This window comes from Helianthus annuus, chromosome 1 (genome assembly GCF_002127325.2).
Source record: "Helianthus annuus cultivar XRQ/B chromosome 1, HanXRQr2.0-SUNRISE, whole genome shotgun sequence".
NCBI lineage: Eukaryota > Viridiplantae > Streptophyta > Magnoliopsida > Asterales > Asteraceae > Helianthus > Helianthus annuus.
In genome coordinates, this window is record NC_035433.2 from 135,110,270 (window position 1) to 135,122,150 (window position 11,881).

At 37.5% G+C, this 11,881-nt stretch overlaps 1 protein-coding gene across 1 annotated transcript; it reads left to right on the forward strand.

The window, feature by feature from the left end:
* The first annotated feature begins 393 nt into the window (after positions 1 to 393).
* Positions 394 to 1,428, forward strand: LOC110940096 (zinc finger protein 8). Its single transcript, XM_022181659.2, has one exon. It carries the CDS (start codon positions 598 to 600, stop codon positions 1,363 to 1,365), a length of 768 nt encoding a protein of 255 aa, XP_022037351.1. The 5' UTR covers positions 394 to 597; the 3' UTR covers positions 1,366 to 1,428.
* The last annotated feature ends 10,453 nt before the right edge of the window (positions 1,429 to 11,881 follow it).

Genomic DNA, 11,881 nt, shown 5'->3' on the forward strand with positions numbered 1-11,881 from the left:
TTATACTTTGGTAAATGTAGATGGGTGTAAACAACATGCTTTATTTTCAAATAACGTTTATTTTACATTATCATTTGCTTGGTTATGATGAAATATCAGGAAAAAAAAGATATGGATAAATATAAATATAAAATACTATTTAATAATATTATTATTATCTATTATTGTTATTATTGTTAAAATGATTTACTAAAATCCCTCACCGCTTTTTGAAATTTTGAAAGGGCTGGTTACAGTGTAAATTAAATTAAAGAAACATTAAATATGATAGTTGAAAAATTAAACTCCATTATTTCGATTTTATTTATGTTCTATCTCTCTCACACATGTTTACGTGATGCAAATATAAGACTGAAATTGAATAACATAGATTTATGACATTGACTCATTAAACCACTCATTTTCCTTCTTATATACTCTCCCACTCCACATACAAAACAAAAGCTAACGTCCATTCGATCTTTCCAACTTTCTTCATTTGTTTTTCAGCGCCACCATCCCCTCTACCATAAACCACCACAACTTCCACCGCGGTGCGCCACCACAATCACTATATATCTTTCTTTAACTACTACTAGTTATAGTCTCACATCCTTGATGGAAAAATCATATGTACAACCTCATGATTTAATGAACATACAATTATCTTCTCAACTTCCACTCACCCCACCTAAAGAAAATTCCATTAGGCTCTTTGGAAAAGAATTTTGTGGTAATGATCCAACCATCATTATCACCAACGACTCAAGTTCACCCGCCACTGACAGTGTCACTGCTACTACTACTGCTGCTACTGTCACTGCTGCTACTGTCACTGCTACCACTACTACTGCTACTGCTGCTGCTATTACTGCCATTGCCAACGCCACCCTCATCCACCATGAAAACAAAGAAAGCCATCGAATTTTCGAGTGCAATTATTGCAGCCGAAACTTTTCAACATCCCAAGCCCTCGGCGGCCATCAAAATGCACACCGAAGGGAACGATTACACGCCAAACGTACTCACATCCAATCCTTCACGATGAACAACATCTCTTACCCAAACCACCACAACCGCCCCCTCACAACCACCACATCACCACCCTATCACCACCACTCATCTAATACTCGCAGCATCATTAACCACAACAACAGTAGTAAGTCGTTCTATGGAGAGAAAGCATCACACACCTCCCATCAAACACCTATCTACGGCAGGCCATCGGGTGCAACGACGTTTCCCACGAGTGTGCAAAATTTAACCGCATTTAACCGCGGGTTACTGAACTATGCCAACACTGGGTCTAGTTCTCGGAGTTTATATATGCATGAATCAAAGCCTGTAAGCTTTACAGATCAAGTCAGTTTAGATCTGCATCTGTAGTATTATTATTGTCGTAACTTTTTAAGATTCTGAAACCTTGCTAGATGGACAGTTAGTTATTAATCTATTAATTAATAATGCATGCAATATATATATATATATATATTTTTTTATAATAGTTTGTGACATACGTACCATATGGTTGTGGTGTTTTATTACATAACTAGGTTATAACCTCGCGTACTACATGGATTATATATATAGGGTAAGGTTCATGCGAAAACCACCCTTATTGTGCGAGAACCAATGTGAATACATAATAAAATCTAAAAAAAAAACAAAAGCACTAAAAAAAAATTTTTTTAATATTTTTTTTTTAAAAAATCGCTATATTTAGTTAGAAAAAAAAAGTTTTTTTTTTCGAGTAATAGTTATCCATGCACATGTGCATATGTATCATTACTTCAACAAATTCCGTAATACGTTATCAGTAATAGACAATTGCACTTTAATTTACAATACCATCCGTAATACACTACTTTTTACATTACCAATATTCAAAATGCACATGTGCATCATTAGGTATAACCATGATATAACATGTTTTGTTACAAAAGTTTGTGATTTTGAATGGAGAAGTAGGCCCATATACATGTTTTTTGGTTAGTTATATCTAGTGGTTGATGGTTTGGTTAAAGTTGTCAATTTATGATGTAATATGTTGATTGGATGGTATAAATGGTGTTGATATACATGTAATAAAGTGAAAATATTGGTAATGATATTGAATTGTGGATGGTAGGAGGTACTGGTATTGTATTATGGATGGTAAAGGGTTATGGTAGTGTATTATAGATGGTATGATAGATGAAAGGAAAAATGTATTCAAAGTAGTGTACCAAAACATCTTATTTCATGTTGATACATATAGATGCACATGTGCATTTCTAATATTGGTAATGTAAAAAGTAGTGTATTACATATGGTAGTGTAAATAAAAGTGCATTTGTCTAATATTTGCAATGAATTACGGAATTTGTCAAAGAAATGACAAAAATGCACGTGTGCATATTTGTGTATTATGGATGGAATAATAGATGAAAGAGAAAGTAGTGTACAAACATATCTTATTTCATGTTAATACATATAGATGCACATGTGCATTTCTAATATTGTTAACGTAAAAAATAGTCCATTACACGTTGTAGTGTAAATGAAAGTGCAATTGTATAATATTTGTAATGAATTACGAAATTTGTCAAAGATATGATACAAATGCACATGTGCATGGATAACTGTTACTCGATTTTTTTTGATAATTTTTTATTATAAACGAAATATAGCGATTTTTCCAAAAAAATAGTAAAAAAATTTTTTTTTTGAGTGTTTTTTAGATTTTTTTAGGTATTACTGTTTGTGTTCACACTGGTTCTCGCGGTTTTCGCAATAAAGGATGGTTCCTAACGGATCCTTCTCCTATATATATATATATATATATATATATATATCATCGGATTGAAATTACATTTTTACATATCAATTAGATTTGTATTTTATCAAAAAGATTCAACTGAGTAACATGTTTTATTTTAAAAAAACAAAAAAATGAAATGACCAAATGTGTCAAAAGTATTTGAATACTTAAAATATTCTTAATCGTTTTATTAAAAAGAAATCTTATATCATACTTTTGATAATATGTTTTCGCTACTCATAAACAATACATCAAACATTACAAAATGTGTATATATAAAAAAAATAGAATGCACAAAAGGTGTTGAAACGTTGTCCTAACATGACTTAAATCCTTTTGACCCGTAAAAAATCACTCATTTTGATATGAACCCGTTACAACCTGAAAAGAATGAAAAATAAGATTCAAACACTTCCCATTAAGAAAAGAAACAAAAATCCGTTTACAAATACGTGATTGATCTAAGTAGTTCATAATATTTACCTTAAGCATAAATTACAGTGAAATATAAGAATAAATCTGAAACCATAACTAATATGTGGAATATGAAAATTATAGATCATATGAAAAAGTTTAAGCACAATTATTCATTTTAAAAAGTATTAAAATCATAGGTTTTAAAATTATAGATAATTGCCGTTAAAAAAAGTTGAAGTGTTCTTTTAATAAAAACTTTAAATAATTTTTTTAATCATCAATCTTGAATTTCAATTAATATTAATATGAATAATAGCATAATATTATTAATAATCATTAACTACAATTAGATATCAATTAAATAATAATATTATTAATGATTTGAAAAGAGGTTTTCTAATGGCACACCCCCGTTGTCTATCCGCACACCTTTTCAATTCAATACGCATCGTATAGGCCTATACGATGCGTATTTAAATAAAGTAAAAGACATGGCAGACTGACAGGTGCAGGTTATGTCTGGCGGCGGGGTTGATACGCATCGTACAGGCCTATACGATGCGTATCAAGGCACTGATTTTTTGAAGTTTATTTTTTGTTGTGTTGTGTTGTGTCGAATGCGAACCCGAGAAACGAAAGGGATTTCAAGCAGTTGGTTGATGACATGATAGATAAAGATCTTGACACGATCATATCCATTTTCAAGTATTAGACTAGATAGTCCAATATGAAATATATTAAAACCATTCAAACCCACCAGTCTACAATGTGTTATGGTGAGATTTTTCAAGTTTTCACAGTGGGAGAAAAGACTGCATCCCTGTCAATATTGTCATAATGCAATGAGACATAACTGAGATTTAAGCGGCGTGTTAAAACGAAACATAATCCCAGATTGTCTAAAAAAGCGCTTTTATCATGTGTCATGTGGTAAACAACTACCAAGGGTATATTCACATCTCTATTCGGTCATCTTTCTGAGCTTTTACACACGAATATGTGGTTCCTAATTTGTGGAACATAATCCCAGATTGTCTAAAGAAACGCTTTTATCATGTGTCATATTAGATGCGTATCAAGGCACTGATTTTTTGAAGTTTATTTTTTGTTGTGTTGTGTCGAATGCGAACCCGAGAAACGTATTCTTTGGATCACACGTGGGAGAAACTAGCTAGGACTAGACCCCTGAAGTTGTCATTCGATAATCACACGTGCCAATCACACGTGACAGTTCATTTGATAAAATACGTAGGGAGAAAAGACCAGCACCCTTGTCGTTCCGTATTTTCTCCTTTTCTAATTCTCGAAGAATCACGTAATGTATTCTCTGTTTCTCTAAATCGTCTGTAAAATTATGTTTCTCTAATATGACACATGATAAAAGCGCTTCTCTAGACAATCTAGGATTATGTTCTGTTTTATGACACATGACACATGATACGACACGCTTACCTTAATCACATCTTCCATGGAGTCACAGATCCGACAATAGGGCCCACGGATCTTATGCCCACCCCAGACCGACTTCTGGATCACACGTGGGAGAAAAGACCAACACCCTTGTCGTTCCGTATTTTCTCGTTTTCTAATTCTCGAAGAATCTTGTAACATATTCTCTGTTTCTCTAAATTGTCTGTAAAATTATAAAACAAAAACATGCTTTCCATCCATATATTCCGTCCCACATATGACACATGATAAAAGCTCTTATCTAGACAATCTGGGATTATGTTTCGTTTTATTACAGTCGTGAGGTGGTCAAACCTTTCTAAAAGTAGAAAAAAACAAAACATTAACAAGTAACAAAGATTGAAGAACAAAAGAAGAAAGTGTTCCTCTTTGTTACCAAGCATGTCATCTGAAACAATTAATAGGACATTGTTAACAGGGGAATTCTATTGGAACACCTGATCGAGCGAAACTTCTTCGAGCTAACTGCCGATATCTCATCCTTCTTATCTTGCTATTAAACGAGGTATAATAGCTAATAAAATATGTTAAACTTTTGAAGTCTGTATATTCTCTAACTTTTGAAGGTTCTTTATATGCTTCTTTCCTGATGCATGTCTGTGTCGAATAGTTTCACCGTCGCTAATTTCTCCACTCACCGTGAAATCGAACAGTTTCTTAATAGATTCCGTCCGGTTTCAAAGCCGGTTGAGGATTACGAGTGTTCTAGACTCGTTCAAGGCATGCTTGTTTGTGCGATTTACAAAAATAAGGATGCATTCCACAGTAAACGATGCAACTGATGAAACCGAAGCTGTTATTTCGGTTGTTCAGTACTTCCGAGACGATTCAAGTGAGTCCTATGAAGCAAATGTCTGTGTATTCAATTGAGAGGAATCATTATATGCTTCTTTCCTAATGCATGTTTGTGTCGAACAGTTTCTCCGTCACTAATTTCTCCACTCACCGTGAAATCGAACAATTTTCTAATGATGGAACCCTTGATTTGAAACACATTTTTGAGAAATTTATAGTTTAATACGCATCGTTGTCACACCCCGATTTCCACGTGTATCACCGGTGGGCCCGGTGGGGGATTACCGTGACGTAGTTGGCAACCATATAGTCAAACCACAATATATAAATGCACAGCGGAAGCATAAAGATAAATATAATTCAACCATTTACTGTAATATCAAATGTATCACAAGTAGTTGAATAGTATCCACAGGAGGGATCAAGATAAATAAAAATGTTGTTCAACAGATAAGACATCAAGCTTGCGAGACTTCTTAAGATGCTAAGGAGCTATTGCCAGCCGATTACGTGTAGTACCTGCACTTAATCTTTTTGGGAAAATACGTCAGTTTACACTGGTAAATACATTCAACCGACACTTTTGAAAAATGTTTATTAAAATTGATTTGAATGCACGCGGCACATATTCTTTTATAACTTGGGAGAATTATTTAAAATTATAATCTTGTGAACGAATTACATGTTCCTTCTATGCGTTCAGTAGCCCGGATCCTGTCCGGGTTAAAGATCAATAGACACACCACATTTGCGTAAAACCGAGGCGGGTAAACCATCGGCTACGTCTTTTAATAGTATAGACATCATACCGGGTGTACGCCTACACCCGGGTGTCGTGGTCGTGGCCATTTCGTAAAATGATGCCAAGGATATCCGGGACATGGTCATTAACCCCCCAAAGGCTTTTAAGTAACAAGACTGTTTAAATGAGCCGATCAAATTATTCAATTAACCACCTAAGCGATGGAAGATTTGATGCTCAATCAAGCGGTATATTATATACCGTAACCCAAGCCCGTATAAGGGAAAATAAGTTAAAAGTATTTACCTTTGCAAGTATTGTCCTTAATCAGTTAAATCACAGATATCTTTTACTGGGGCTCCTTATTCTGGAACGAATGTTTTAAAATAACCTATTAGAATCCTAACGGGTCTTTATATTAGCCGTAGCCTAGACCGGTTAGTTTCGAGGGATAGATACGGTTTAATCGCGTGAAAGGCGAAAACCGAGAATGGAATGTGATTCTGACCCAACAAGTTTGGAGACTTGTTTTATACGGGTTTAATATTCACACTCTGAATCTTGGGGTCAAAATGATATGGTTTGACCCGTATCGGCTAATTTATGTAAACTAGTTACATAAGCCGAACCGTGCGCGCAATAGGCGCAACGGGTAACCGTAGGAGTCCTACACTGTTTTCCTAAGTCAATATACTTTAAAGAGGTTGTGGTATCAGTAGGATACCTTCCATAATGCCCGTAACGAGTTTTAGTTCATTATACGCCCCGTAGGGGTTTTCCGGTCATTTTAAAGATTTTTAAAGGGATTTCTGAGTTCTACAGGAAACCTGAGTTTCCCAATCAGTTTAAGAAGTCTAAAATATCTTATTTATTATTTAAAATCAGTAGCAACTGGAATCGGGTCAAAAGACCTTGTAGAACTCAAGTTTTGGCCGAAAAGGGCATATTCGGTATTTACCGAACCGTAGCCATAACCGCAGGTTATGAGCAGGTTAAAATTAATTAAAAATCTTTAAAAATGCCAAAATATTATTTTACTACAGTGGGTAAAAGTTTTGGTGATGAAATCTTGGTTTAGGTAGGCGTTATGCTAATTGCGCCGTTTATTACAAAAGTTTCTTATAAATGCGCTATTTAGCATAACTCCCATTCTAGACCTCGGATTGGCGTGAAACTTTAGGGACATGCTTAGAATTTAGTAAGCAAGGTTATGGTCCCTTCACGTGTCCGAAATACTCGTTTTATTTTAAAAAGGGCGTTACGGTCAACTTTTAAGTAATTAACGGAAATGCGTAAAAGACTCGGACAAACAACGAACCGGTCACAGAGGGTAATACTATCACGTGACCTGGTCCTAAGAGAGTCCTAAGGCATATCTACATTGTACTAAGACGGGTCAGAACTGAAGTCAAAGCAAAAGTCAAACTTTTGCGACATTCGGTTCCGAACCGGGTCAATATAGCAAATGGTCGGATCAAACATGCTTAGACGAGTTTATATACTTATTATCATGTTTTATGATCATCAAAATAGGTTTCATAGCATATACATTACAGATTATGTACAAAATCGCAAAACGGCTTTCTGTTGACTTTTTAAGCATACGTTTGACTCGATATTTGAACTAGTTAGAGTGGTGATCAGGGGAACCCTTTTAGAGGTTTATTACTCACATAATTACCAACACATAACTACTTTTGATTCGAGAATTTACTGGACCATTCGTGATTTATCGCAAAGTCAATCGTTAGTTACGACGGATTGACTTTTCGGCTAAACTAAGCAAAAACAAAGCCATAGAAGGTTTGGCATACTTACAGAGACTTGTGCACGACTTAGGAATGTTAGAAGAAAGCTTGGGAGCTTGAGAAATGAGCAGAAGATGTGTTTTGAAGTGTGATTTAGTTGTGAACCAAGCATGCTTATTTATAGTGCACAATCTTGCCTCTAGATCATTACAACACACACTACAAAGGAGTATGGATGATGGGCAGGTGGCCTAAGGTGCTATGGGTCGAGTAGGGGATGCCCATACCTCTGGGAAACCCATTCATAATTGTTTTACCGTTTTAAACAGCCAACAGCCAAGTTTCTGTCGCTGGGCATCGCTTACGGACCGTATGGCTTGGGCCTTGCGGTCCGTAAGCCTGTGGCGGAGACAAGCTTAATCATTCACCCCTTTACGGTCCGTAAGGCAGGACCCTTGCGGTCCGTAAAGTTGTGTTTAAATCTTTTTCAATCTTTTTATAATGATTATCAAAATCTTGTAATTAGTAACGAAATCTTTGGTAATTAATAACCTGACCTTTCGGGTTTGAAGGGGTAACTTTGCGATTTGACCCTTGATTATTTACAACTAAGGGCCTAGTTTTATTTACCCATACTGTTAAGTCCCCGGTTATCTTAATTAATTATTCGAAAAGCCTTAACTTTCATTGTTGACGCTTTTAACCCCTCTCGTACGAACTTGATCAAAATTTTCTCGTTCTAAAACGGAACTTCGCGGAATTTATACAGTATATTCTAGTGAGCGTATTTTACTGTTACAAAGCCTCGGGTACGTCAAAGGGTCACTCAGAGGTATAATTAAACATGTTGACACAGTTAACCCTGCAGCTTGTAATCTCTCACTTTATTCCGCGTTTCGCTTCCGTACGATCCATGATTTATTCGTTTGAAGGTACGAGCATCGTTTAGGGTTACTATACAGTATATTTACCCTCGTTTGACATTTATAACCCTCGAATTTATATACTTTCAAGGTTTGTCAACATTAGTCCTTTATTAAATATAAAACGCCACATGTAAACTTAAGACACGTGTCAATACATTATTGGACACAAAATTTCGAGGTGTTACATCCTCACCCCCTTAAAATAAATCTCGACCCGAGATTTACTCAAACAAATAGGGATATTTTTCTTTCATCGTGGATTCAACTTCCCACGTGAATTCGGGACCTCTCCGGGTATCCCACTTGACCTTTACTATCGGTACATGTTTTCTTCGGAGCTTTTTCACCTGTCGGTCTTCAATCGACAAAGGCTTCTCCACGAACTTCAAGCTCTCATCTATATGCACATCTGTGTGTGGGATCACCAATGATTCATCAGCGAAGCACTTCTTAAGATTGCAGATATGGAACACATTATGAATTCCATTGAGCTCTTCTGGTAAGTTTAATTTATAGGCAACTGACCCGACCCGTTCTATAACCTCAAAAGGTCCTATGTATCGCGGGCTCAGTTTACCCTTCTTACCGAAGCGCATCACCCCCTTCAAGGGTGATACCTTTAGCAACACTTTTTCACCTACATTGAAGTGAAAATCCTTACGCTTTGGGTCAGCGTAGCTTTTCTGCCTATCACGGGCAGCCTTGAGACGTTCCCGAATCTGGACAATCTTGTCCGTTGTTTCGAAAACTATCTCTGGTCCTGACAATTGGACCTCTCCCACATCCGCCCAACAAACAGGCGATCTACATTTCCTACCGTATAATGCCTCGAAAGGCGCAACCTTTATGCTGGTATGGTAGCTATTGTTGTAGGAGAATTCGATTAGGGGTAGGTTCTTATCCCAACTACCACCTAAATCGATAGCACATGCCCGCAGCATGTCTTCTAACGTTTGAAAAGTACGCTCACTCTGACCGTCTGTCTGAGGATGGTAAGCCGTACTAAAGTTCAAACGTGTGCCCAAAGATTGTTGGAAACTCTTCCAAAAGTGAGACGTGTATCTAGTATCTCGATCAGAGATAATAGACACAGGTATGCCATGTAAAGCGACAATCTTATCAACGTATAACTGGGCCAATGTATCGGAGCTATAGGTCTCCTTGATGGGTAAGAAATGAGCTGACTTAATCAGTCGATCGACTATAACCCATATTGTGTCGTTTCCTTTGCTCGTTTTTGGTAACTTGGTGATAAAATCCATAGTTACACACTCCCATTTCCATTCAGGAAGTTCAGGCTGTTGTAGCAAGCCGGATGGCTTTTGATGCTCAGCCTTGACTTGCGCACAAGTCAAGCATTTGGCTACATAAGCGGCTACAGAATTTTTCAAGCCTATCCACCAATAATTTGCCTTTAAATCCTGATACATTTTGTCTGTTCCAGAATGGACAGAATATTTGGAACTATGGGCTTCCTGGAGGATAACATCTCGTAGTCCTCCATAAATAGGAACCCATATCCGTCCATTCAATCTCAAAAGTTCATCCTTGTGAAGAGTTAACTGCTCCTCAGTTACTCCTAACTTTTCCTTATGATAATTAGCTTCCAACACAGCCTCTCGCTGTGCAGCTAATATCTTTTCAATCAAGTTATTCTTTACTTCCATTCTCCTAGAATTGATTCGGATGGGTTTCATCCTTTCTTTCCGGCTCAGGGCATCAGCGACTACATTCGCCTTGCCGGGATGGTACCTGATCTCACAATCATAATCATTCAAGGTCTCCATCCAACGGCGTTGCCTCATGTTTAGCTCCTTTTGATTGAACAAATGTTGAAGGCTCTTGTGACCTGAATAGATCACAAACTTGATTCCATATAGATAATGCCTCCACAGTTTAGGTGCGAATACAACGGCACCCAGTTCCAAGTCATGGGAGGTGTAATTCTTTTCGTGCACCTTCAACTGTCTTGAAGCATAGGCAATCACTTTGCCTTTCTGCATGAGCACACACCCCATGCCAGTGTGTGATGCGTCGCAGTAAACTACGAACTCTTCGGTACCTTCTGGTAGCGTCAACACAGGAGCGTTGCTCAGCCTTTGTTTCAAAATATCAAAGGATTCTTGCTGCTTAGGGCCCCAAACAAACTTTTCCTTCTTCTTGGTTAGAGAAGTTAAGGGCGCAGCAATCCTTGAGAAATTCTCAATGAATCTTCTGTAGTATCCTGCCAATCCCAGGAAACTACGGATCTCTGTGGGCGTCTTTGGCTCTTGCCAATTCATGACCGCCTCTACCTTAGCGGGATCCACCTGGATACCACGCTCGCTTATGACATGTCCAAGAAATTGGACTTCTCGTAGCCAGAATTCGCATTTAGAGAATTTGGCATAGAGTTTCTCGCGATGCAGTAATTCGAGAATACATCTTAGGTGTTTCTCATGGTCGGCTTTATTCCTTGAATATATAAGAACGTCGTCGATGAACACGATGACAAATTTGTCCAAGTACGGCTTGCAGACGCGATTCATGAGATCCATGAACGCAGCCGGTGCATTTGTGAGCCCAAAAGGCATCACTAGGAACTCGTAGTGACCGTAGCGAGTCCTAAACGCTGTTTTGTGTACGTCTTCATCTCTGACCTTCAGCTGATGGTAGCCCGACCTCAAGTCGATCTTTGAGAAATAGCTAGCCCCTTGCAATTGATCAAACAAATCGTCGATCCTTGGCAATGGGTACCTATTCTTTATCGTGACTTTATTGAGTTCACGATAATCGCTGCACAGACGCATCGATCCGTCCTTTTTCTTCACAAATAGGACAGGTGCTCCCCAGGGAGACGAACTAGGCTTGATGAAACCTTTTGCTAACAGTTCATCCAGCTGGGTCCTCAATTCCTTCATTTCAGTCGGCGCTAGCCTGTAAGGTGCTCTAGCAATAGGAGCTGCTCCAGGGATGATATCTATTCTGAATTCCACCTGCCTATCTGGTGGCAACCCAGGTAGAT